This window comes from Haemaphysalis longicornis, unplaced genomic scaffold (assembly GCF_048455015.1).
Source record: "Haemaphysalis longicornis isolate Haplotype H1 unplaced genomic scaffold, Haemaphysalis longicornis Haplotype H1 scaffold_2, whole genome shotgun sequence".
In the NCBI taxonomy this organism is placed as follows: domain Eukaryota; kingdom Metazoa; phylum Arthropoda; class Arachnida; order Ixodida; family Ixodidae; genus Haemaphysalis; species Haemaphysalis longicornis.
Window position 1 is genome coordinate 232,547,436 of NW_027526295.1, and position 26,371 is coordinate 232,573,806.

Genomic DNA, 26,371 nt, shown 5'->3' on the forward strand with positions numbered 1-26,371 from the left:
GTTGATTTCTTTTAGTGGGGAAGCACCGCAGGACCTCGCTCTGTCCGGGGCTTGGCGTCCGTGTACACAGTGTTGCGCATGCGCGAGGAGCATTGGATTGGATTGAAATTGATCGGATTGGATTTGGATCGGATTGGATTTGGATTGGATTGGATTGGATTGAAATAAATTGGATTAAATTGAATTGTATCGGATTGGATTGCATTGGAATTTTATATACTGTACACACGGGTCGTCACTCGTTTACATGCGCGAGTGGGCAATGCCACTGGTGATTTACGGTAAGAACGATCCTGATTCACTTCGTGTAGATGCGTGAATTTTTTTAGGACTCAAACAACTCCCTATTTTCGCGTCGATTTTCTTTCGATCGTTCTCACTGTGCACGGCCGTCGTTTCGTTGACGGAACTGCTTCTTTGGCGCAATTGAGATATTTGTAATTCTTTCTAGCACAAATTTATGGCTAAGTCGACATCATCATTGCGCAGTTTCGGGCTAACGAATTTACAAGCCAACAAAATCGCTTAATCATTTAAGTGATTTTCAGACTTCCCAGGCGGAAAAAAGTAATCTAACGTTCCGAGCACCTAATGGGATATCCATGCTAAGCGGCAAGCTGCTAGCGTGGAAAAATAAATGTATTCTGAAACGTGTTCCAGCGCAGGATTACGAACGAACGTTGTCGGAAAGCTTTTCATTGCATTATGAGGCCGTCATTTGAGCTAACGGCTTTTTTACAGTGCCGTAAGACTCCTTAATGGCACTCTTGCGCACGGTGAAAAAAAAATGTTGCACATTAATCTTGTCCGACAACGACGGAAGAGCGAACGCAAGAGGAAAAAGAAAGGGTGGGGGTTCTCTTAGTAAAGCTATGTAGACGTAAACATTGTAAATTATTTTATCGTTCGCGGAACGGAGTCCGCTACCAATATGGCCGCATATATCAGAGAGTCAAGAATTTAACCGTCTCTTCGAAGAATGGGCGATGGATATGCCGGCATCATTTGCGCGTCGCAAATAAGGGCAGCTCGTTTAAATTAACACTTTGGGGGGAGAGAGAGAGGGATATATTTTTAATTGTGTACCTTCAAGTGATTCATAGGGTGGCTGTGCGGCCGCTGCCGTGCGCCAGGCGGTGACATCGGCAGCTCTGATGACCAAAGAGGTTTACATTGCTATATTCGAGGTCCCTAGCGCCTCCTCGCACTGCTCGTCACGTAAGAAAGAACCTTCCAAAAAAGCGACGCGCCTACTCAAACGAAATCGAACATAGATCAGAGCAGCGCCTGAGGCTGCGAGCAGGGTTTCTTTTTTCTTTTTTGTACATGTGGGCCACTCTGTTCTCACCGTGGAGCCGCAGCTCTTCTATGATACAGTAACCGACCGGTACCAGTTTGTATAGTTCTTGCTATTTACACAAGCTTCGTCTTTTCGTCTTTTTCTTATCACAAGGCGCCAGTTACGCACCCTTTCTCGTTCCGGTCCCTTCCTCCTTTCAGAGCCTGGTGCAGAGTGCCATGGACGGCTACAACGTGTGCATCTTCGCGTACGGCCAGACGGGCTCGGGCAAGACGTACACCCTCACGGGCGTCTCCAACACGGAGCAGCTGCAGGCAGAAGGCGTCGCGCCCCGGGCGTTCCGAAGGATGTTCGAACTCGTCCGGGAAAACGAGTGAGTGCTGCTCTTCTCTGCTATCCGGCTCTCTCTAGCCAGGCTGATTATGGGTTGCCAGTTCGCCAAGGCCCCGGAGTCTCTGGAGGCTTCGCTTCGGCGCCCAGGGCGAGGCGTCGGGATCGAGAACGGCGTACAGAGGGCGTCCGTTTACTGATATATCATGTCGGCGCAGCTGACGGGCGAACGAAAACTGGGGCGGTGCTTTCCTGCCTGCGCTACGAAGGATGGGCTACATTGACTAGGGGCCAAGTGTCAGAAAGAGGAGGAAAGTTAGAGTTGCTCTGAGCCAGTGGCGCACTCGGGATTTACTTTCGGTGAGCAGTTGGAAGCACGAGAGGATGAATAGTAATAAAAAGCAACAAAACAACAAAAAAGTTAAAAGCCAAAGCAAGGAGTTTACACAAATTACAATACAATGACTTCGACATGACGTGGTACTCCACATAACTTTCCGACTGCATTTTTCATATTTTCGCCCACTGAAATTACAAAATGGCTGAGAACCAACCAGATACATCAGAGCCGTATGTGGCTGACTCGTCGCTTATTGAAATTCAATTCAAATTCAAATTTTGGTGTTTGACGCCGGAAGCAACAACTGGTCTGTGAGGCGCGCCGTAATTTCGCCCACCTGGGGATCTTTAACGTGCGCCTCAATCTCGACTCGCGGGCGTTTTCGCTTTCTGCTTCCATCTGAAAAGCGGCCACCGCGGCAGGAATCAAACCCGTGTTTTTGGATTCAGCAGCACAACGCCATAGCCACTATACTCCTCCTCCCCCCCCCTTCCCCTCGACAGGTCGTCGTTGTCCTTTAGCGCCCGTTTTTCTGAGTTCACTGCATTTCCGTGATGTTTTCAAAGGCAAAATCTTGCGCTTGCGAGATAGCGAATGTCTTGTTCAATTTTCGCGCCCTTCTTGTTTCCTCGACTCTGCTTTCGCAAAAACAAACGAATACATGGCACTGTACAGTCAGAAGATTTGCAAGGGTGAGCACGCGAGTATGTCGTATTAGGTATTTTTAAGGCAATCTATTTTCCGTCGTGCATTTACCCCGCGTTAACACGTAACGTTCTGAGCCATAGAATCAGCCAAGTTTTTATTTTTTTTAAACAAAACTTCGCTATGTTTTGAGCGCGATGGATCGATATGCTCTTACCTGACATGTGCGCAGGAGCCTTTTAAGCTTCCTTATGTGTCCCTGAGTTTCCTTTACGCCACCAGGAGATGCAGCAACATATGAGAGGCCAACAAAAGGGTGGGATGAGTCTGCTTTTAAAAGAGCCAAGGCTCTACGGGTGCGTGTGTAAAATTGAGCGCTTCTGAGCGCATTCTCGCGTGTTCACCCTCGTAATCCCTTCTTCTGTACGTAGAAAGTACAGATGCTCAGCAAGGTGGTTGTATTTTTGCGATATCAGTCGTATTTCAGCACCGGCAGGTATGCCCCTCGAATGTCGTAATTTCCTACCTAGGATTTCGACACTTGTATTTCGTTTACCACGCGCAATGATGAGCATGTTTGTGCAGTTGCAAGACCAATGCACCCGGTAAGAGCATTTATTTCGAAGTATCAGAAGTGAAGCAACGCGTTACGTAAGTCAGTAACTACAGCGAGCCAATATAGTCAAGTCACGGTCGCTCAAGTGATGTTGCACCACTGCCAAAGTTGCTCCAAAAGAAAATTATAAGAAAAACCGGTAACAAAGCACTCGAAACGGACTGGCTAGGTGAATTATAGCACAGACGCTTCTGCGACAATGCAATGAAGAGAGCTTCCAGGTACGCTGTAAAACCGAGCCCTTGGGCTACGCAGCGGATCTTTGGGGCCTTTGAGACGACTAGGTACAAGTGGATTTAGTTTGTTGCCAAGAGTCATTTCTTCTTGCTCTCTCTGCAGAAAATTCGTGCATTCGTTCAAAGAACTGGCGCTGCTTTTGAGTTAGTTGTTTGTTGATTGGCGCAAGGCCAGCAACGGGCAAAGAGCTCCATAAAAATGCTATTTATTAAGAGTAGTGGGATGAATCAAACAGCCTTTAAAATCAGCTGTAAAAGTGAAATCGAAACGTGAAGTGGAATAAAGAAAAGTAACATGGCTAGTGTATAGGGTCAGGCTAACAATATGGATGATAGAGGACCAGTTGTAGAAACTTTGTCTCTGACAGATACTTTAAAACCGGTTTGGCCGAAAACATAGGCTCGCCCGATAAAAAGAATGATGGATGAGGTGGGATTAGTCCTGTGTAGATTTCTGGGAAGTGTCTGTGTCGGGTTGCGTCGAGTGCCCTACATGTAATTAGTATGTGAGCCACGGACAGGCCCTCTCCACACCTGCTACAAAGGGGTCTTCACGACCCAATGAAGAGGTGTGAGTGCGTCACACACGTGTGGCCTATCTGCAGCCTAGCTAAGACTACTTCCGTGTGTCTGTTTTGTCTGTCTGTTATGTATAGGCGTTGCTTTTTAGGTAAGCTCAATAAGTGCCTGCTCTGTCGGAATAGCAAGGAGGACGGCACAGCTCTTCGCCCATTTTCTGTTTCGACTTGCTGTTTGATGAGCTGCCGTGCAGCTGCACTCTATTGGGATGTGCGACGTTGAACGGTTTGCAAGATGTTGCTGCTGATAAAGGCAGCTCGAGTGCACCCGGCTTACAAAATAGCGCGAATGTATTTTTACGTTTTCGTTTGTCGCGCGTTTTCGAACGGTTTACCCCCTTTACAAATCCCGAGCTTTTCTAAAGGCGCTCTGTCCTCGCAGCGGTGACGCACTTAAAGTGTGCCAAATCTTTCACTCTTGCTGCTCTTCGATGCACAAGGCGCTCCTTTTTTCTCTCTCTATTTCCCATTTACTCATCCTCTATCAACCGTCGAATTCGGCAAAAAACATGCGACGTGAATGTAGGTGCCTACTTCCTGTGCATCACGAATCGAGTTTCTTGCACTTCACGCATCCTCGGAGCCCTACTCCCCCGCACCCCACCCCCTATCTCCAAAAGGGCCTGAAGCCTTTTTGCCTAATTAATGAGTCCCTCCTATTCCGCTTCCTTCTCCTCATCCTCCTCTGTCAGGCGTAGGAAAGACGAAGGCTAATGAGAGAGTGCTTTCTTCTCTTGGAAACGTAAGTTGCAGTGCGAGGTCTTCCCTTCCTTTCCCACTCATTTGCAGCCTCGGCGTGCTCTCGCAAAAAGTTATTTTTCACATTTATCTAACACCGTATCGCAAGTACGTCTGACACGTGTGCCCGCATTCTTGTTACGGGAGCCCCAAAAAAAATCATTGGCAGCGTTGAGAAAATACAGAGCGGACACTATTACACTCTAAGCGTTGTGGTGTAGACGCAAATCGGCTTCACCACAGCGCTCCGGAACCACAAATCATCGTGAACCACTGCGCGAATTTCGCGAATTACGAGGCCCAACATAGGATACAACAAATCATCGTGAACCACTGCGCGAATTTCGCGAATTACGAGGCCCAACATAGGATTTGAGTAACAAATGGAATCTACACAGGTACAAAGGCGCAAAGCTCGCATTCCTGCTGTTGTCCGGGAGCAGGTTCTATTTTTTACTCAAGAGCATTATGGTGAAGCCGACCTGTTGCTATTTCTACGAGTGTAGGTAGTGCTGGGTCAAAGTATACGACGGGTCATACAGGCTTGAAAGTGTGCTTATAATCGCATTTCACGGGGTGTGCGCCTACTCGCATTAGTCACACGGCATCGCTGCATGTTACTGCCTTATTTTTGGATTAGTGGAGGACTACGGAATGGTTCGTACCACCCAGGTATCTTCAATGCGCGTTAAAAGCTCGGAGCATGGGCGTTCTTGACTTTCCCCTTTACTTGTGAAACAGCCACCGCGGCCGGAAGTCAACCGCACGGCCTCACAGTGCAGCACCCTTTTACAAAGACACCGCTGCTAGTTGAATCGTCACTCTGGTGTTTTAAGCCATCATTCATCACCTATAATGGGTGGTGATGTTGAACGGAGGGTTTTTGAAAGCGACATAAAGAGGACTTCTTTTCACGCATGCGCATTGCAACTCGTGAAGAATGAAGCAGTCCTTCGTGGTGACGGCGACGTTCCTGGAGCTTTACAACGAAAGGTTCGTGGACCTCCTGAATGCCAACAGCAATCCAGAGGTAACTATACAACACCAACGATACATTAACAATTAAACAAATGGTACGCGCCATCTTTTTCCGTAGAAATAGCCCGAGAAAGAAACCAACCAAACAAAAATGACCCTGAAACTGCTCCTGAAAAAAATGCCTGAAGTGAAAAATACGTCAAAACATGGCCAAAACGTTGCAGTGAGAGAGGCTCCCTTAGGGTTCTCTCTGACAGCGTCGATAATATTTTTATAGGGAAGGGTTAAAGACAAGTGCCGACATTATTCTGTTTAAATGTAGTAGCCTAGTAGCCGAGCCGTACGCTCCTTGTGCTCATTTAGGTGTCTGGGGGCGTATACACACGTAGTTTGACTTTTTCCAGGACCGCAAGCGATAGCTTCTCCGTACCCTGTTCCTGGTAATATGAGGCCCAAGCCCGTGAATGCGATAGCCCCACATGCTCAAAGGTTGTGTGGTGCAGTTGGATGAGAGCAGTTAGACGGGAGCAGTGCGATCGGCAATGTCGGAAAGCCAAAAATCTGCACACACATCTTTTCCTTCTGATTGGCAGCTTTTTTGCCACTTTTCTCCTAGGCCACTTTTTTCTTACACCGGAACGACGGCTCCACGGTCACTGCTAATCAAATTCTGTCTCAGTTTGGTAAATACTGTATGCTCTGAATAAACTTTCAGGTGTATCGCTTCAAACGAAAAGTCTCTAAGGTACAAGCATGTTTTTCACGCTTGTCTGGCCCCGTGTCGCATGCTTCTGTTGACGCTGTTTGCATAAAATGAGCTTCAAAGTCTCTTTCAGTTAGCTTACTGGAAGATAGTTTTGGATAAAGCGGGTGAAGAACGCACGATGCAAACACGATCACAAATACGAGTGCACTCGAACGGATGCAGCCGCACGGAACGGAACTAGACTCATACAGATGCAAAGGCAGCTGGAGAGGGGACCGCCGCCCGCTCGGACAACATCCACCAAGCAGCAAAAAGCATGACAGAACGGTTGTTTTCAAACTGAAGCTTACTATCCCATCCGGCCTAATGAATGTTTTTGTGGCTGTAGAATATTTTTTTTTACCTTATAAGCACGCAAACAATCACGATTTATATTTATTAGAGTAGGAGCATTCAAATTACTCACGGTTCTTTCCGCAGCCATTAGCATCTTGTTCACCGTAATGCAATGAAATGTCCCGTAAAAACGTTACATTTCAAACTACACAAGTTATACAACCATTGGAATGAAATAAATTTATCTTGGTATTTTGCAAAATTACCTATAGCGGAAACGCTAGTTTCAATTCATTAACGCGCCACCCACCACTAGAACGCCGCTCTGGAATAACCGGGATGACCGTAAGCTTGGAGTCGTAGAGATGCAAAAAGAAAGAAATTGGCCCCGCACCTGCTGATGTCGTTGCAAATATTACTTATCTATTGACGTTTTCCTCAAAGAAGCATAATATTATCTCTGTGCTGAACCATGTTGACAAATATGGAGCGTTTGTTTATTACATAAAAATGTTTTGCTTATATAAGCGTCTCACTCCTGGCCGGGCGGCTAGATCGAGGGACAGACAGATAGGCAGAGAGATAGATAGAGGGAGAGAGAGAGAGAGGGAGGGGCAAACATTATCATACTGGTGAGCCGAAGGATGTACTTAGGGCCTTCACCCAATGAGAGGCAGGCAGACCACAATTTGTGCGTTTGAGTAGCCCAAGAAAGGTGGTCTTTAAAAAAAATGGTGGTGTATCTGCTAACTTCGCTGCAAATGTTTTCGAAAGCCGATAGTCTTCTGCCGCCTCTTCCACGTAAATGTCTCTCTTTTCTCCCCGCCCACCTCTCGTGCTCTTCCCCTTCCTTTCAGTCCCCCCATGATAAACACGGTGGAGGTATGTTTATGTCAATTCAATTGCCCCGCGTTCCACTGCTCGCGCCATCTACTGCGACCTTTTGTTACTGCTTAAACTTTTAACACTGCCACGAGGTCCAGGCTCGCGCGAGATCTTTTTGAATTTTATGGGTTGAAATATTTTTAGACGCGTATGTTTTATTTTCTATCGCAAATACCAAGCACGCGTTTATATTCAATTAACAAAAGCACTGCGAGTACAAGTCGGGCTATGGTATTTTGCCTCAATTGTACCTAATGTTTTCTGTTTGCTCAACAGTGTTGACAACTATGAAGTATGTTTCCAAATTTAGTTGTTCGGAAAGGTTTGGGCTATTATTGTTGTTTGTGCTGTAATCTTTTACTATCAAGGGAAGGCCATGCGACAGAAATACGGGAAGAGGAGAGAGAGGCACGGAGGGGGAGGAGCTGAGCAGCAGAATTTGGTGGTCCACGAAAACCATGGAGAAAATCACTGCAGTCAGGCATGAATAGGGCTAATATGTGTCAACTCAACTATTATGACCAAGGTTGACACCGGTCTAAACAAATCTTGAGGGACCACTTTGTAGGCCGAACGCCCCAAAGGCTCTGAGAAAATTAGGATCTTCGAAGCGGATTCGTCTTGAGAGGCATCTGGAGGCATATCACCGGCGAGTATAGGGCGTTACAATTAATACGCGGCGCAGCCACAGATTAAGCGGTTCAGGCCGGCGAACACTGACATTTGACAGTAGGGGAAATAAGAAGATGGAGGCGCTTGCCGCGTGCATCCACGTTCTTGTGAAATGGGGTCTGAGGTCTGCGTTGGCAATAGTTTTCTTTACGAAGGTTTCCGCAGAGCGAAGAATCGGGGGAGCCAGAACCAAGTAGCCAGTGGGAGTAACGGAAGCGAAACTAACCTTCTGGATCTGGCGTGCCTGTTCAAGCTGTAGGCAAAGGTCAGGAGACGGGCGCGACGCGTTGTCGTCCAGGGGAGCGGTACTAGCGGGACGCTCCCGTGCTGCATCGCGTGCGGCCTGGTTGCCCCCATCCGAGTCCGGGTGACCGCCACCCATGCCAGGCGGTAGCAGTCCCATTACGAGTCAGAATGGGAACCATGTGCTCTATTCCGTGTACAGTTGAGTGACCACTGAAGGGCTGGCGGAGTTCTTGAAGTTCCAGATGGGAGTACGTGAGAATCCGACTACGTGGAGGGGGCGGGGTTGTAATAGTGTAATCCGAGTGATCCACTGCGCTGAGGATACTCTGGAGTACTGTTTCCAAGGGGTACGAGTGGTAAGCGTGACGGTTTACAGAGCCGTCCAGGTCCCTTCGAGCTGGGCGATGCCAGGCCAGGACCATATGGGAAGGATAAAGGCTGGCGTCCGTCTAGATGTAGTCTGGCCGTATTGTCGTGAGGACGCGTTGAACTTCCTTAATCACGGGCAGCGGGTCGGGAGCGGGAATTACGGGTTCGCTGATGAACCACTGTGACAGGCTGGAATGACCGTGGCAGTGGTGGGGGTGAGGCCGACGGAACTGTGTCGGAAAAATACGTAAGTCCAAGACGGAGAGTGCAGCGCCTTGTGGCGCTAACGTCTGCCGAGGGTAGTGTTGTACGAGGGTTTCCGCGAGGAACTCTTCCATGGGAAGCATAGGAGCAGCCCATTCAAGAGCATCGATGCGGGTATGCCTGGGAAGCCCAGTAATCGTGCGGAGCATGGCCCGATAAAGGACCGCTAAGAGTTCCTTGTGGGTAGAGGATAGATTATAGGCTTGAGAGCCGTAAATGAGACGACCGACACCTACCACCCGCCAAAGCGTGAGGCACGCCGATTGATGAGCACCGTAAAACTTGTTCGAGAAGCGAGGTATAAACTTCTCACTCAAGAATTCTTTTAACCTTTGTCCGGATGGCTGAATTGAGGGACCGACTGGCAGCCTTACATACATACAGGCAGAGTTACTGAAGGACAGACTGGCAGCCTTACACACATACAGGCAGAGTTACTGAAATTTTTGTGTTTAATTAGCCCAAGAAGTACTAAAACAGAGATTATGAACAATATATCGGTTTCAACGAGAATCAATATATTGTTACGTGGCGACAGAACAAACAACTGAGGCGAACAATAGTATACGAGACGACGATTCTCGCATGAAAGTGATATACTAACCACAGTGCATACCGTTAGCACTGAGTAGATACTCGGCTTCCTATGGTTTTCTATGACGTTACGGTAGAGAAAGCCAACAGAGGGCAAGCCCTCCTGGTCTTTTTAAGCCACATCTATGAAACCCGTGCCCCAGCGCAAACATTGTTGCTCAAAATATGTGCCGATAGCCCAATCTTCGCATTCGCAATTGGGTAGTAGCTATGATTCCACCCATTCGTTGAATGGGTGCCAGCTTTAGAGAATGCGCACGCGCACAGCTTCAATTTCGACTACGCGCGTGCGCAGGAGAAGCTGGAGGTCCGCAAGGACTCTAGCGGCCACACGTTCGTGCCGGGAGTGACCTCAGAGGAAGTGTCCAACTCGGCGCAGCTGTGCGAGTGCTTCGCGCGCGCGCTGCGCAACAGGCGCGTCGCCTGCACGCGGATGAACGTGCAGAGCTCTCGGTCCCACTTCGTCGCCACCGTCCTGGTGACCAGCACCAACCGCCTCAACGGAGCCGTGCTCAGGGGAAAGGTACGTGCACGACACACCCTCCGCACCCACACCCAACCAGTCGGGGCCGCAGCAGGGGGCGCAGTGCACTGCTATAGTGTGGTTAACCCCTATTTGTAGAAAATCAGGTGGATCTCAGATTAACAGGTTCCCGATGTGCTTACTGTGGAGCGTGCCACGTGGCGGTTTCAGAGTAAAAAGTAGCCCCTGTCAAGTACCTTTTGAAAACACAGTTGGGTTCTTGTGGTATTTGAGCCCTAATCGCCCGTGCACAATCCGGATTCGCTAACCAGTGCGAAAACCGGGCACCCTGCCAGAACAGAACAAGAATGAGCCTGGTGCGTGACCCGTGACAGGTGAACGCGGCGGCGAGTGAGTAGAACAGGTGTACGTGGTGCAAACACACTTTCATTACAATCAAATCACTCATGATTGTCACTACTTTGTCATCACACCTTTGCGGGACATACAATTTTCTAAGCTTACAGGCATTTTCTGGTCCAAGCCTGTATCTGTTGTGTTATTCCTGTATTTGACAGCCTGTATTTGTTGTGTGTTAGTTGTGTTATGTTGTGTTATGCATTTTTTTAAAATTTACGACAGTGGTATTTGCTGTGTTATGCCAAGTCAGGCAATAAAGAAAAAGGCGGTGCATGGGGATGAGAACTGACGGCCAGTTTGCCCGTCGGAGAAATTCGCGTCAAAGGATGAATAAAAGGAAAAGCCGCAAACACGATGTAGCCGTAAAGAAGCCTGATAATTACAAGGTTTTCGCCTTCGAACTACGTAAGCAGACTTCAGCGCCGGATTAATTTTTTCCCTTCTTCTGTACACTGGGTCCGGGTTTACTTGGCGAAGTTGTCAGTTTTTTAGCAGAGATGTCGTTTGAACGCAATACTTGTCGACATATCCTCCTCAGGCCAAACCCGCCACATGAAACAAGAACGAATAAAGATTACCGCAAATTGTCGCTAGCCTGCGACGACACGACTCGGCGGCTGTCTGGCAAATGAGAAATTAATTACTTCGCTTTGACAGCTTTTTTTTTTGTATCGGTATAACAAGGGACGCTGCTATTTAAGGCTAATTTCCAATTCTAAGTGAATCAGGGCATGCTCGTACCCTCGAAGATCGCAATATAACGGCACCAGCTTCGTGCCGCCTCGCTGTTGCATCTCTTTTCACCCTCGGGCTTGGCGTTACGCACCAAAGTCATAAAGCGAGAGGTAAAAGTTCGAAGAAACAGCCGTTGCATGTGTAACACGGCCAGATCTGTACGCGGCTGTGCAACTGACACGGCGCGGGCAATAAAGAGAACACGCGCCCTCGCGTTAATCATCTTCTACCTCCCACGTGCTGTACGCATCCGGAAACAATTAGCTTCTCCGTTTAGCGCGCTAACAAGCTTGTTAATCATTATGGAAGCAGATTACTCCTTCCGTGCTGTTCTTGCCGCTTATACTGCGGCTGATAAAATGATAAATATGTTGCGGGTGATAATACGCGCTAGAAACATAAAGACGAAACCTTCCTGCATACGCAGTCAGTTGCGTTAATAACTGCGGTGCTCATCTCATTACACTCTGTGTGCCCATAGCTATGCCGCTCTAATTGTGCAGTCCCTACGAAGGCATAGGCATCTCGCGCGAAACCAGCCAATTTGTGCCACATAACGTATCGCCATCATCACCAGCACGTCTCCATTACCAGCATAATTAACCATTCATACGTCATGTCAACTTCGTTTACGTAAAAATATAATTTTTTGCGCTCACACAACCCCTGACGTAATACCCCCCGTGCAGAGCCCTTAAGGAGCAAAATGACATGGGAATGCACAAACATCCAATTCCTGAATGCCAATCCTTCCCCGCCCTTGAGCAGTGCAAGGGCACACTGACCAGCTCCCGACTGAAGGGAGGACCAGATGACTGGTCTCTCGAACCTACGCAGTGGTTGGGGACGAGGGCTACCTGGACATAGGTACTACACCAAGCAATTGCTCAAGTTTATAGGATCAGAACTCTGAAACAAACAGCAACACAATGAGCAAATCATCGTTTCATTGTACAGCTTGCAGAATTGAAGGGAAGTGGGATGGGATCGGAACGCAGAATTAAAGGGAATTCGAATCGGATCGAAACGCCAGAGTGGTGACATCGGGACTGCGTTTGCTGCTTTCTTACAGCTGAGCCTTGTGGACCTCGCGGGGAGTGAGCGGTTAGACAAGAGTGGCCTGGAAGGCCAGCACATCAAGGTGAGCGCTTCTTTCTTTCTCCGCATAACGCCCGTAAATCACTTGCATGCCTAAACAACGGGAAAATGCATATGGCAGCGAGTATTAGTAACTTGAGTTTTTATACAGAGTCATTCAACGCGTGTAACTTGTTACGGGAGAGCGCCAGTGAAATAGCGACATGCTCTCAACACCGCGGTAGCACATGGGGTGGCTCTTGCAACGCCTGTACAGCCTAAATTAGTGCGCGAAGTTTCATATACCGTACGGAGGGGGTTGAATTAATTTGCGACAGCCTGGTTGTTCTATTCACGGCTTCGATCTCAACAGCATCTTTTCTGTCAAAGCAAGAGCATTAAGCCGCGCGCGTGGCTTTGCACAGAATACCTTAGCCGTGTACTTCTTTATCCGGTACTGCACAGAAACGCAAAGAAATTCTGTAGTACTTTCCTTGGACGTCTGCGGAAGCTGTACTAGCACTTAATAAAACTTGCTGCTGGGATAATTGGTTCAAGTTCATTATAACGGAAGTTGCGCTTCAAAGAACAAGACACACCCGTGCCTGTTCGTTTTCTGTCGTGTGCCTTGTTTTTTGAAGCGCTTACCTCCGTTATGATGACTGTACTACCACCCTTTCCATGTTGTCGGCGTGGCTTATCTCCGCTTGGGGCAGAAGGTAAAGAGTTCAGTGGCGCACGCAGGATTGCGGTTGGAAGCGGGGGGGGGGGGGGGGGGGGGTGGCGGAGCCACAGAAAATTTTTAAAAAGAACGAACGAACAAAAATTCAGAAACGTGAAATTTAATGAGTATATCGCAATTAAGACCCACTTCTCAGGGCAGAGTAGCCGCCCTTTACAAACCCTCCGGTTGTTCTCGTGATCTTTGTGTTTATGCAGTGGCATTGAAATTGTCTTATCGTGATGAACGAAGACGTTGTAGTCGCGCAGCCTCAACACATCGCTTGTGACGGAAGATGGATGACAGGCAATCTTTCGTTGATGACACACAGAGTCAATATCATCACCAATTCCACTCTCGTTAACATAAAAGCGGAACAGATTCGATACGTCGCAAGGGATAACCTTGAAGGCGCGTCCGTACTTAATCGTAATACCGAAGTCAAAAACTGTCTAAACAGTGCGGTACTGTACAATCGCGGTACTGGACTGCGCCGAAATGCCACTAATGTTGCACTGCATATGAACAACGTCAATAAACGGAGTCAAAAGCACCAATACTAAGCGCAAACACAGATGACAGCTTCGCTGAAACACCGGTTCACCCGTGGCGCAATATCGACAAGGTTCTTTTTTATTACTGCATATTTTCTCGCACGAACCTACGTACTCGTTATAAAATGAAGCAACCATTACCCGCAATTTCATCAGAGGTTGAGTAAAGTTGCTCTAGTAAAAAATGCGCAGAAATATTCCCAGCTCATTGAGGTGTTTGTGAGTCGGAGTCCAAGGCGAAACTTCATGGGAGCGAAGCATGCAAAATAGGTTTTAAGTGAGTAGGTACAGGAGAGAGTGAAGGAGGAATGTAAAGCCGGCAAAGACCCAAATGCGCCAGCGGCGTGGATGGCTCTAACACGAGACATGGCGTCGCCGCGTCGGTGCGACCGTGGAACTAACGCGAGCGCAGTGTCAGTATGTAGGAACTGGATATCAACATGGGGGTACATATTTCTCATACAATTTTTTCCCCCAACACCAGTTTCCTACCGAAAATGCGAACATACTGTATCGATCAATTTGGACGAAATGCTACAAAATCAACTGTTGAATAGCTCTGCGCAGAGGGCTTCCAGACGAAGTTCAAAACACTACGAAGTTGAAAACTTCGGTTATGGAAAAAAGTATTTCACACAGGAATATAACCAGCTAGATTATGTGGTCGAACGAGATCAGAAAGCTCTTCAAGAAGCAAATGGACAGTCGTTTACTTTGCGTAATACGCTGTCTTTTGTAAAGTTTTCATGTGCTTGATCACGAAACCAAGCCACCATTCAACACAACATTTGTTAAACGAAAACTAATCAAAAGAATGATGGCTTTCACCGGTGAACGCAATAAATCATAGTTCTTACTGGCAGTTTACGATTCACGCGGCAGAATATTATAAAAAAAATTCCCTCCCCTTCCGCCAAGAGAATATAGGACGTAAAGGCAGAAATGCCTACCCGATCCATGTGGTTGTTCTGCACCCACCACTTCGGGGTGATCCACTGATGCTTTCCCGCTGCCTTTCAACATTTTAGGTAGCTTGTCCTTGTCAGCAGCTGCCTTTTCCTCTTCAGTAGCCGGATTTCTTTGCCTCCAGGTCACACCACAACCACACATCGAGAAATTTTATTTTGCCTACCACGTTAGCCATGTTACCACTGCTAGCGCTAGCGCTGTTACGATCTCCCTGGTAGTCACTTTCAGTCAGGTCGTGTGACCGGTGTTGCGGATCTGCTAGCGTGTCAGGTGATGTCGTCCGTTGGTGCTGAGCTGGGGCAAACGTTGAGGTCGAGTAGATCGAAGAAAGAGACATTATGTATAGAAATTTACGCAGTTTGAGACTGACTGAACAGAGCAGTGCACTCCTGTTGGGTCCGTCCCCTTTCACCCTTTTTCTCCGCTGTGTTCAGAAACATGCCAATCAAAAAAATCCATGGCGCTGAAATTGACGCCCACACACTCACAGAGAGAGGGCAGCTTTCCCTCTTACACAGGTGGACATCACGTTGGCTACGGACAGGAAATTTGCGTAAGGTCGAAGCCTTCGGACCACCGAGGCTGAAGCGTCAGGAGCGCCAGGAGGAAGCCTGGGCCAGGAGGAAAACCGCACGCCGATGTTAACACTGGGCCGTTCAAGTACCGGGGCCTCCTGAATAATCGGTACTCAGAAGAACAAAGTACAGCCGCCTATTGCGAGTGGAAAGGTCGAATGTCGACCTCTCCACTCGCAATATAGGTACTGTTATGTGCAGGATGGGGATTGGTTAAAGTAGGCACGAGAGAGGAGAAAGACGCCGGAAGAAACAGTCATTCATAAAACGACACAAACACATCTTGGAGGCCTGAGGCTGTTAACAGAATCCGTCGCCGGGGTCGGTTTTACAGATGTTCCATGAGGAGACGCGCGGCCCGCTGCGTCACTTTGTCTCGCTTCGTCACTTCGTCTTGCCTGCCCACAGCGATGCCGAGCCACGGCTGGGCTGGAGGAGCGGCGGGCGCGCACTTTGCACTTCGCTCGCCGCTTGTCCAGTCCGGCCGTGGCCGAGCCTGCGCCCACCACCGCGGTGTCGGCGCGCTGACTCGGCGTCGCTACGGGCAGGGAAGAACTGTTGTTCTTCGGTTGCTTCTTTCATATCCACGCAGCTCAATTCCTTTCGCCGAAAGTAGGCACGCCGACGCCTTCATGTTTCCGTGTTGGTAAAGTAACAACAGATATCAGCCAGCGTAATCTTTCTCAACACGTGCGGCTATGAACGTATTTCCGTCGATGGGAACAGTAGTGACGTCAGGCGTCGCCGGTGAACAAAATAAGCAAAATTTAGTTTGCAGTGGTTCCGTCGGCGCCGCTTGATGCGCGCCTGTTCTTGCGGCGGAATAGCCAAAAGAAAAGATAAAAATAAAGTGGAAGAGCCAGTGCATAAAAATCACGAGATATTCGACTCTATCAAGGTGGATGACCAGCGAAGCTTTTTAGCACACGACACACATAAAGGACACAAATTTTGTGTAAGGCTATGGTCAGACTACAGACGCAAAAGCCATATCGTGATATATGGACGTAAAAAAACCGCGTGTAACGCAGTTCGGTTGGCTGAGACGTGAAATGACGTCATTCTTTACAGTTATTACGACAGTTGCGGCAACAGTCTGAACCCGGCCTAACGGAATAAATATAAAAGTCATGAGCAATGACCAGAGAAGGGAAGCCAACTTCAAACTGGAGAACTGCAAGTTTATACAATAAAGGTTGATATAAGGGCGGTCCAACCATAAAAATTATATACCTCCCTCCCCCCCCCCCCCCCAATTTTTTTTTTTTTTTTGGGGGGGGGGGGGGAAGAGGAGGAGGCCTGGATAAGACAACTCAAGACAGGGGAGCCAAAAAATTGGCGCAGCTTCCACTACGTCGCGCAAGGCTTGAATCATAGCGGAGCTGGAGGATTTCTTTTTATGTAAGCACTGAAGGACCCAACACTACGCACTGCATTAGCTTTGAAGCTGTTTATTTACATGTTCCTTCCTCGCTTTTCTGTGGTATTAGTAGCCATCGTTATATCCATCTATATCGCCTTCTTCCTCATGCGTGACTGGCGGAACCGGATAGTTTTGTCTGCAGGCTTTCATGTTTCTCCCAAAGTGGAACGCGTCAGCACGAGCTAGAGCCGGGGGCAACCGGCTTCGCGAACCGGGCGTCGGTAGCACGAGTTGTCTCCTAACAGAACGCACCGTTACCATCCACGCCGGCGACATCGAGCTCGTCCCCAAGACCCTCGGCTCTGAAGGCACTCCCCAAGGCTCGGTTATCTCGCCGCTCTTGTTCAACTTGGTCATGATACGGGTAGCCACGGCCCTGCACACTGTTCCCGACATCCGGCACACCATATATGCCGATGACATCACCATTTGGACAAGAGGCGGCAGCGATGGTCAGACCGAAAATGCACTTCAGCAAGCAAAAGAGGCGGTCGAGTTCAGCCTCGAGGGCACAGGACTCAAGTGCTCTCCTGCGAAGTCTGAGCTGCTTATCCTACCACCAGGACCAAACCGGAAAGATGGCAACGCCGCAGCCAACATAGCACTACATACACGCGACGGCGGAAGCATACCCCAAGTCCCTAAAATCCGCGTCCTCGGCATGCACATCGAAGCGCACAGACGCAACGGATTCACAGTCAACAAGCTCCTCACCAAGATCATCGCGGCCACGCAGCTGATCCGCCGGGTCTCATCGAGACACGCCGGCATGAAAGAAGCACATGTACTGAGACTCCTGCAGTCTTTCGCTATCAGCCACGTCGCCTACATAGCCCCGTACCACAACTGGAGCAAGGCCGAGCGTGAGAAAATTGACGCGGCAATACGCAAAGCCTACCGAACAGCGATCGGCCTCTACCAGCACTCACGCACAGACCGGCTTCTCGACCTCGGCGTCCACAACACTCTGGCAGAAATAGCAGAAGCCCAAAACACGTCCCAGATAGCCCGGCTGTCGACCACGCGCTCTGGACGACACATCGTGCAACAAGTGAATATCAGGCCCCGCAACCAGCCCGCCGAGGACACGACCATCCTATCCGAACCCATGCTCAGACTCCTCCGAGTCCGCCCACTTCCCAAGATTACGAACCCGGAACACCATCCAGAACGCCGGCTGGCTAGAGCCCGATCGCTAGCCCCCACGTACGCCGCGGATAACACCGCATACTACGTCGACGCGGCGGAAGACCGCGCCCGGCCCAACTACTACACGGCAGTCGCAATCGCAGCATCCGATGGAACAATCCGCACGGCCGGCAGCTTCAAGACCACGGACTCGCATCACGCAGAAGAGCTCGCGATCCCCCTCGCCGCGACCGACCCTCGATGTAGAACGACACTCAGCGACTCACAAACAGCGATCCTCCGCTTTGCGAACAACACAACAAGCACCAGTACGGTCCGCTTCCTACACAGGACGGGCCAAACCCGCCAGCACCCGATCTTTATCAGTTGGTATCCTGCACACGTGGGACCGCTCGACCCGGAGGGGCGGATCCGTAACCGGAACGAGGAGGCTGACCGCGCAGCGCGAGGACTTACGTACCGCGCGACGCACACCAGCCAACACTCGGACCGCAATCGGAACAGCCAACTGCGAGCCGAAGAGAGCAAACCAGTACCACTGGAGACGTACGGAGACATCCTGAGATGGTACCGCCACAACAGGCAGCGACTCCCTGCCCCACACCCGCAACTAACGCGCCGCGAAGGCATGCTATACCGCCAGCTACAGACGGACTCAATCCTGACACCCGTGCTCGCCAGATACATCTACCCAACGCCATACAACACCGACCGTTGCATCATCTGCAAGACTGCCCCCGCTACGACAGCGCAGATCCTCAACGATTGCACTCACCTACAAACACACTCTGAAGCACAAGAATCGCCACCAGAAGTGCGTGAAGCCATCACCTCCTCAGACTACAACACACAACTCCAGGCCGTCCGGCAGGTGGAGGAAGCCCTGACCCGACAGCGGGAAGGACCTGCGGTGGCGCAAACCATTACGGGCTCGACCCGCCCGGGATCGGGGCCGACCCCCACGGCCTAATTCCCTCTGCCGGACACGCAATAAAGTTTCTCTCTCTCTCTCTTGTGCTTCCCCCTTGATGAGCGGACGCACGTGAACTGTTTTCTTTCAATTTTGATTTGCGAGCGCTACGCGCAAGCCTGGACGAGGCCGGCCGCTCCTCGTAAAATACGTGCTCACGTACGCGGTGAACGGTGAGAGTAACTATAACCCAGTCTTTTGATTACGGCGCACACAGCACACATTACCACCAGCAACAACAGCTTCGCTGTTAAAAAAATGGTGATCAGAGACTGTAGCAGCCAAAGAGACTTGCTATTGTACTGTCTGCCATACCGACTGAGAAAGATGGGGCAGAGACACGGGGTGAACGTTCTTTCCTTTTTTTTTTTTTTGTGCGTAATAAGCTGAGACATCAGGGTACATCCGTGGAAAGGAGGAACCGGTCGTGAAAAGTATTAGGTGCGATCCCCATTGTGTGATCAGGCATGTGGATGCATTAGTGCGGGGTTCGCAGGGCGTCGTTTCTAGGATACCCTCCTCACGGGGTCGGGTTTATTACGGACGAACAGGCATATGAGTCAATACCCGATAAAGTGAACGTAGGAGCTGGTTAATTTGGAGGGTGCACACGCATCTCTTGATGCACTGCAAGGGGAGATCGGTGTGCTCCGAGGTTTGATAGAATGGGTCCAGTATCCAACAACAAAAGCCAAGCAACTGGGTAACCATTGGAGGCGTTTCGTATATATCAAGGAGCCAATAACTGCTTGAATAATACATCACTGTTTCTTCACGTGAATAAATGAAGGTGTTGATGTCTCTCCAATAATATCGCCCTTTTGGTGTTGTAGTTTGTTTTTACATGTATGTGTATATACACGTCCGCACCCCTCATTCTCTGTTTTGTATGCTTGTATGAGTCTAAGTTTCGTTCTTGTATGCCACCGACTCTTATACAGTGCTTTCCCTGCGCTGTTTCTTACACGATGAACACTTACCACAAGTTTCCCAGTACGCTACCTTAATAACCCGCTTATTCCGCTATTTAGCTACACAGACGAATAAGATGAGCTCGAGCTTACACACGGCCGTATCGTCGTTGTACCGTCGTCTTCGAATAGGCCATTCAAGGCGCTCCAACTATCCGTACATACCTACGTAAAAAAAAAAAAAAACTGGAGCAAACTGGAAGTAGAGCCGGAACTGAACTTCTCGTCTCGCCCGAACTTTGTAGAAGCTAGCTATGAAACCTGAAACTTATCGCCGAGGTCGCGGTTTCGTAACTTATCTGTTGCATCTTTCCGCCAGCAAAAAATAGGCCGCCTTACTTGCCACATGGTTAGTTTGAAAATCTTTAATTGAACGTTAACTAAATTGAGCTATCCTATGTCTTCCCCGGTAAATCCGTATTACGGTTACGAAATATTGAGGGTTCTGTGAATATGGCGACAAAAGCAATGTATGAAAGCCTCTGCGTGGAATTCTATAGCCCGTGCTGATATCTGGGGTGTCAATCCTGGCTTTACGTAACATCCCAATAATTGAACAATTGCAATATCGACTGGATGAGCGGCTGTCAACAATTTTCACAGATTGCGCGACATGGTTGCTTGCGCAGGAGACGAACAGCATCAACAAGTCGCTGTCGGCGCTAGGCGACGTGATCCAGGCTCTGGCGACGCAGCAGTCGCATGTGCCTTACCGGAACAACAAGCTCACCATGCTGATGCAGGATTCTCTGGGCGGCACGGCCAAGACGCTCATGTTCGTCAACGTCTCGCCCAGCAGCGAACACGCCGAGGAGACCGTCAACTCCCTCGTGTACGTCCATGATAACTATTAAACGCTCAGTTTCTACAAACAGAAGAAAGAAGAAAGGGGTTGTCAGCTATTTGAAACAACAAAATTGAGCTGCATCCTCTATCCTGGCGTTCCCTCGTGGCTAACCACTATGACCGGTAGAGCCTATCTGATGTGTTACGATGAGCGATGTCACTATTCTTCTTTTCTCCTAATTATCAGCGCTGATTGCATGGTAGGACAGATGGTTTATTTTGTTCGACTTTGTATATTGTATAATGAATAACGCCAGGACCAATCATAGCGAGAGCACAACACGAACAACAGCAACATTCTGTCGTTGTCTGCGTCCTGTTTTGCTGTGTAACAGTCAGTTCTAGCGCCGGTAATATTGCTAGGCTGACAACAATAATGTTTTCGTAACAGATAAGCAGCTCAATCCCCACGCCTTCGACTGTTGAGTTAATTGCGGTGCCTTGTCTCTTTCCTGCAGGTACGCCACCCGCGTTCGTCAGATCACTAACGACGTAGTGAGGGCGTCCGAAACGAAAGAGATTGCCAAGCTTAAATCTGTGAGTAGGTTCTGCGTGAGAGTTCGTTGTGCATGACATCACAATTACGCGGATAGCCGAAATTGAAAAACTCTTTAGTTCTCAAACAAAGCGAGTGATTTTAATGTGCACTCGCTCACGTTCTTTTTTGTATACCTTTCTTTTTATTTGTCTAGTATTCTCTTTTCTGTATGAACTGTATTTTTAACTCATTTTACCGTATTTCTAGTATTTTCTGCTTCCAACATTTCCCTACATTTCTCGCCTGGCTCTGCACCCTAGAACATCCCACCATGATCATCTCGCATAATTCTACTCATGTGGCACATAAAGGTCCATCATGAACAGGGCTCACTTTTCCAGTTCTCATTGAATATCTCTCTCTCTCTCTCTCTCTCTCTCTCTCTCTCTCTCTCTCTCTCTCTCTCTCTCTCTCTCTCTCTCTCTGGGCTATTTGGTTGTTATTACCGCTAAATACTTGGCAGCGCTACCCAAGCCATGACAATGCTCGTACTGTGGTTTTTTCCCACTCTTTGTCCTTGCTATAGTTTCGCGCTGATGATATATTTCACAAGCACACTTAGTGGTGACCTTTATACTAGCTAATTCAATAACTTTTAGCCACAGCCCAGAGGCATTCAAACCTGTTTTTTCTTCCTAAAGGAGTCCAACGTGATGTCTTGGTCTGCAAGGGAACTATGTTTACCCACTCCAAAGTACTTTCTTGGGCGCAATATTTTTATTGGTTAAGTTGATTGCGCGAGCTGCAAACCGTCAAAATTTGTGCTTGCTGATCGGGCCCATCTCTTCATTAAGGAATAAGTTTAAGTTCATGGGTGTAGTGGCCAGACGGAAATAACGAGGATACGTGGCGTCACGCCCTGCAAATCCCGAAAGTGATCGCATGGGGCGTATTTACATTTTGTATTAAAATGTGGCACAGCTACAAAGAATGATTTGAAATAGTGGGCAAAAAGAAGGGTTTTATGCTATAACACGTTAAAGGAACTACCTGCGCCTGTTTGCGGCACCGTGATCTTTTTGCTTTCTAATGATCGGCGAGGAATTACTTCCTAGTTTTTTATGATTCCCGCCTTTTATTAATGGGAAAACATTCTCTCAGGCATAACAAAAGTTCTTCTAAAAATTATTCAGACGTACTGAGAGGGTGCCAGGTAACCCTTGAATCTTGTGGTTGCTATTTTGAGACTGGCATAGGAGGTGAACAAGTGAGAAAAAAAATCGTTAACAGGTGAGCCGTAAAATGAAAAATGGTTAGTCGGGAGTTTGTACTTTGACCGATACATAACGCGGACGCCCGGGCGAGTTGGTGAAGCATGACCGAAAACAAAACAAAGTAATAAGAGATGGACGAAAGAGATGATTCGCACCACAGCGCTGTTTTGTAATCCCTCTCTCTACTCCCTGTGTTCATCGCTCTTTTATTTTCCCGTATGATTAACACCTGCTTTGAAAGAAGGCTTTCGTTGTGCTAGCAAAGCAAACAAGATGTTTTCGAGTTTCGGATGAACAGCGCGAGTGAACAACCTTCCGACGCCCAATATTACCTAGTTACGAAATATATAGCGCCTACACAGCTGCTGGATTCTGATCTTCAATTTGTACTGGTGTGGACTTGGTATTTGTCTCCTTTTTTATTATTTCGCTTATTGTAAATCAAATTGCTGAACTACCGATTTCGTACCACACTCGCACGGTAAAAAATGGCACTCTTCTGTGTTCTCCAAGCAGTCAGGTTTCGTAACGCTGGAATCGTCACACGTGATATCAGTACAGATGTGTTTTGGTGGGCGGCGACAAAGGTGTTTCATCCCGCTTCTTATTAATGTTACAAATGATAACAAGCCCAGGATAATCGTGCAGCACGAATGGGGGCAGTGCGACCCCAAGGCTTATGACATCGAAATGTGGCCCACTGCTGTACGCAGTCTAAACTACACGCTGCAAATAAGTTACCCGTTCATACTACCGATGCTAATACGGTGCGCATTCAAAGAAGCAGCTAGAGTGGATCATGAGGCTGTTAGCTCAGCCATTGTATAGGGTTGCTCTTGCCCGTAAAAGCGCGCAGTGTTGCAACATCTGGTGGCTTTGTCTGCTTTGCTTCAGGTGATTGCCAAGCTAAAGAAAGAAATATCCACGTGAAACTTCCCCTGCACAGAAGTTACACCAGGTTCGAGCAGACCCACCGTCAAAGAAAACAGCCTTTGATGGGATCATGCGACGTGCCGATCCACGTGTACATACAAAGGCTGTACGCCCGTGTGCGGTCCTGAGTGGAAGGCGACGAGACTCTTCGGGACGCTGCGGCGAGATTCGGCGAGGCTTTGCCACGTTCCACTACAAAGGAAAACCCATTGTCACTCATCGCTTCTATTTTTTTGGTTTTGCTGCACTAATCACGCCGCAGCGTTGTGACTACTAGTTTTCTTTCACTTTGTTGTCCCCTTGTCAACGGCAATCTTTCACTGAACTCGTCACGTGTTCAGCTTGCTTCTGAAACTTCTATCATTCTCTCTCCAATGTGCTCGTGTGTAAGCTTGGTTCCTTATGTTTACCCTGAACAAAAGAAAAGAAAAAAAAAACAGGGAGTAAACACCAAAGAAAAGAAGATTCAGTCCTTGGGAATATTTCTTCGCTGGCCGTATATTTATTGCACCTGCGGCTTCGGTGTAGCTTCTGCTGTGTGAAATAACAGTCGATCTGATCTCAGGCCGAAACTCCAACCTCATGTTAGGTGTCGCTTCAATAAAGTCGGACTGAAATGTTTGCCTGTTTTGTGTGCTCATTGGATGTAGCTGAAATAAACGAATACGGCGTAGAAAATGCCGTTTACTGAGAGTTTTTGCTGATTTATTTTTATGGCCCCGTAATTTATTGCTTCATGTGTGTTTTTGTGGTATAAGACTTCATTAATGTGTAGCTAGCTCCACCTTTCTCGCTGCACCACTCAACAGGAGGCCAGGAAAAAACTGGGGAAGCGTGCACAATGTCGCGCAAGGGTTGAAAAGTAGCGAAGCTGCAGGACTTCTACGTGAGCAGTGAAGGACACATCCCCACGCATTTGTACAAGATTGAAATTGTTCATTTACATATTCCGTCATCGCTTTGCACTGCGCTAGTAGTGGACATGTTTTCTGCAAGCTCATCCTCGCCATTGTAGACTTCCACCACCAGTTCCTGCTCGTCAAATCGAGGAAGCGGGACCTGCAAGTTGTCTCGGAAAGGCGTTGCACAGTCCTAGCCCGGGGACGCTGGGCGGTCACAGCGGGGCACGTGCTCACGAGCGCTCTGCATTTTCTTTGAATTCTTAACGCGTTACGCGCCACACATTACAGCCAGCTACAACAGCTCCGCTGTTAAAAAGGGGGCAAGGTGACCTTAGTTATGGAGCACAAGTTTGGAAACACGGGCGTAGATTCTCTGCTTATAGTGTAGTGCGAACAAGTAGACGCGAAACGGGATAAAAAAAATGTGGTTGATCCTCCTTTCAAAGGAATCGGAAAAACACGAAAGTGAAATGTGGCTTGACAGGAGCATTTAAATGTTTATCGTGCATCGATGTGAACTTGCACACCGCTATTTATATTTCGCCGGTATGGCACTGTTGGACGCATGTTGGACGCATGTTGGACGCATGTCGCATGTTGGACGCAAACACTGGATTATTCGCGCCGGAGCATTGCGTAAATATGATTGAAACCCCAGGCGCTCGTAAACCATGTGAACGAAGCCGAACGGGTTGTCAGCGAATCGTTTGGGAAAGTCACAGTACGCTACATCGAAAGGAGCATGATTTGTAGGTCGGCTGCAGTTTTGTGGGTGTGCTTGGCTCGAGTGACGCCCTGCTGCTGGCGTATCGCTTAGGCAAAGGTGCGACCACATTGGTCCTAATCCGTGGCGTGTACGCCAGACGCTTGCGTTCCGAAGAGCTCAGCTTGTGGAACGCTGCGGCGGCGCTCCACAAGCTGGGCGGCGTTGCCCATAGGCGGCGGACGGGTAAACACAGCAGCTTCCGCTACTACACGCTGCCCTATCGAGGCGCCAACTATCGGCGCTCATTAGCGTCATGACGCACTAGTTCGCTTCACCTCTTCTAGACGACAGCACTATCTGAATGGACAAGTTAGAGGGGACGACATAAGGCGCGTTTATGCATTGCGCTGTGTGCTAGTGGATCACTAGCGAAGCTTTTTAGCACATGACATGCATGTGACACAGGATTTCTGACAAAGGTACTGAGCAACTTTTACTTTTCTCGAGCGTTAACGTCGGTCATCCCCTCCAAAAAATTCGTCTCCGACACAATACATCATGAAACCTTAGCCATAATTTTTTCCGTTGTTGAACGCGGTTCCAGTTCCCGGTTCAAGTTGCAAAAGCGGCCTTGTCCGAACCCAGAGATTCTTAGCACACTCTGGTGTATTGCTGGCCTGACCACCGCCGTGTTCAGGTGCTCTACAGCTTCTGGGACTGAAGGCCGAGCATTACACTGCTCAGTCATAGGAGGTGGGAGCCAAATACGGCACCAGGATGGCCAGATCCTTCTTTGATCAGGGAGTGCTGCTTGTGTCCCTAAACGCCTTCCTAGCTTGGTTGCACCTATCTAGTTTAGCCTCTTAGGTGTCCTGGATGACGGTTACTTCCGCAGCAGGCAGCACTCCAAACCTGCAAAAGTTGTGTTGAGGCTACGCGACGCATCAAAACCTGCAGCGCAGTCATCCAGACGTTCCGACGGGCGCGACGGGTGTGTTTTACCAGATCCCTTTGGCGTGCAATCGGTGCTACGTCGGTCAAACCGGCAGGTGCCGCAGTGATAGGTTGAGAGGGCGTCGCGCAGCTGTGGATGCGCAGACTGGGGCTGGCCACCTCGCTGGCAATTGCCATCGGTGCGGGTGCGCGCCGAAATTCGTGCAGACGCCCATCTCGCTTAAATATTGTTATCAAACTGATAAAGGCTTTTGTGATAAACAGGGAGGGCGAGAACTGCGTCAGCGCACCATCTTTGACCATTTGGGCCAAAGAAATCAACTTTTTGTGAGGAGAAGGGGTGTCTCATGACCATGCGTAATCGGTGACTGCTGGACACACGTGTCGGTACACAGCATGTCGTGTGACCAGGTATTGC

The 26,371-nt window shown here is 48.7% G+C and overlaps 1 protein-coding gene across 1 annotated transcript in view; it reads left to right on the plus strand.

The window, feature by feature from the left end:
• LOC144170109 (uncharacterized) overlaps nt 1–24,068 on the plus strand; it is a gene marked incomplete in the record, with an annotated part of 189,025 nt that extends 164,957 nt beyond the window's left edge. The window contains 7 exon segments of the mRNA XM_077699680.1: nt 1,501–1,673; nt 5,723–5,813; nt 10,129–10,356; nt 12,524–12,592; nt 20,490–20,692; nt 21,165–21,243; nt 23,353–24,068. Coding sequence (XP_077555806.1) covers nt 1,501–1,673; nt 5,723–5,813; nt 10,129–10,356; nt 12,524–12,592; nt 20,490–20,692; nt 21,165–21,243; nt 23,353–23,388 — 879 coding nt within the window.
• Between the last annotated feature and the right edge of the window lie 2,303 nt (nt 24,069–26,371).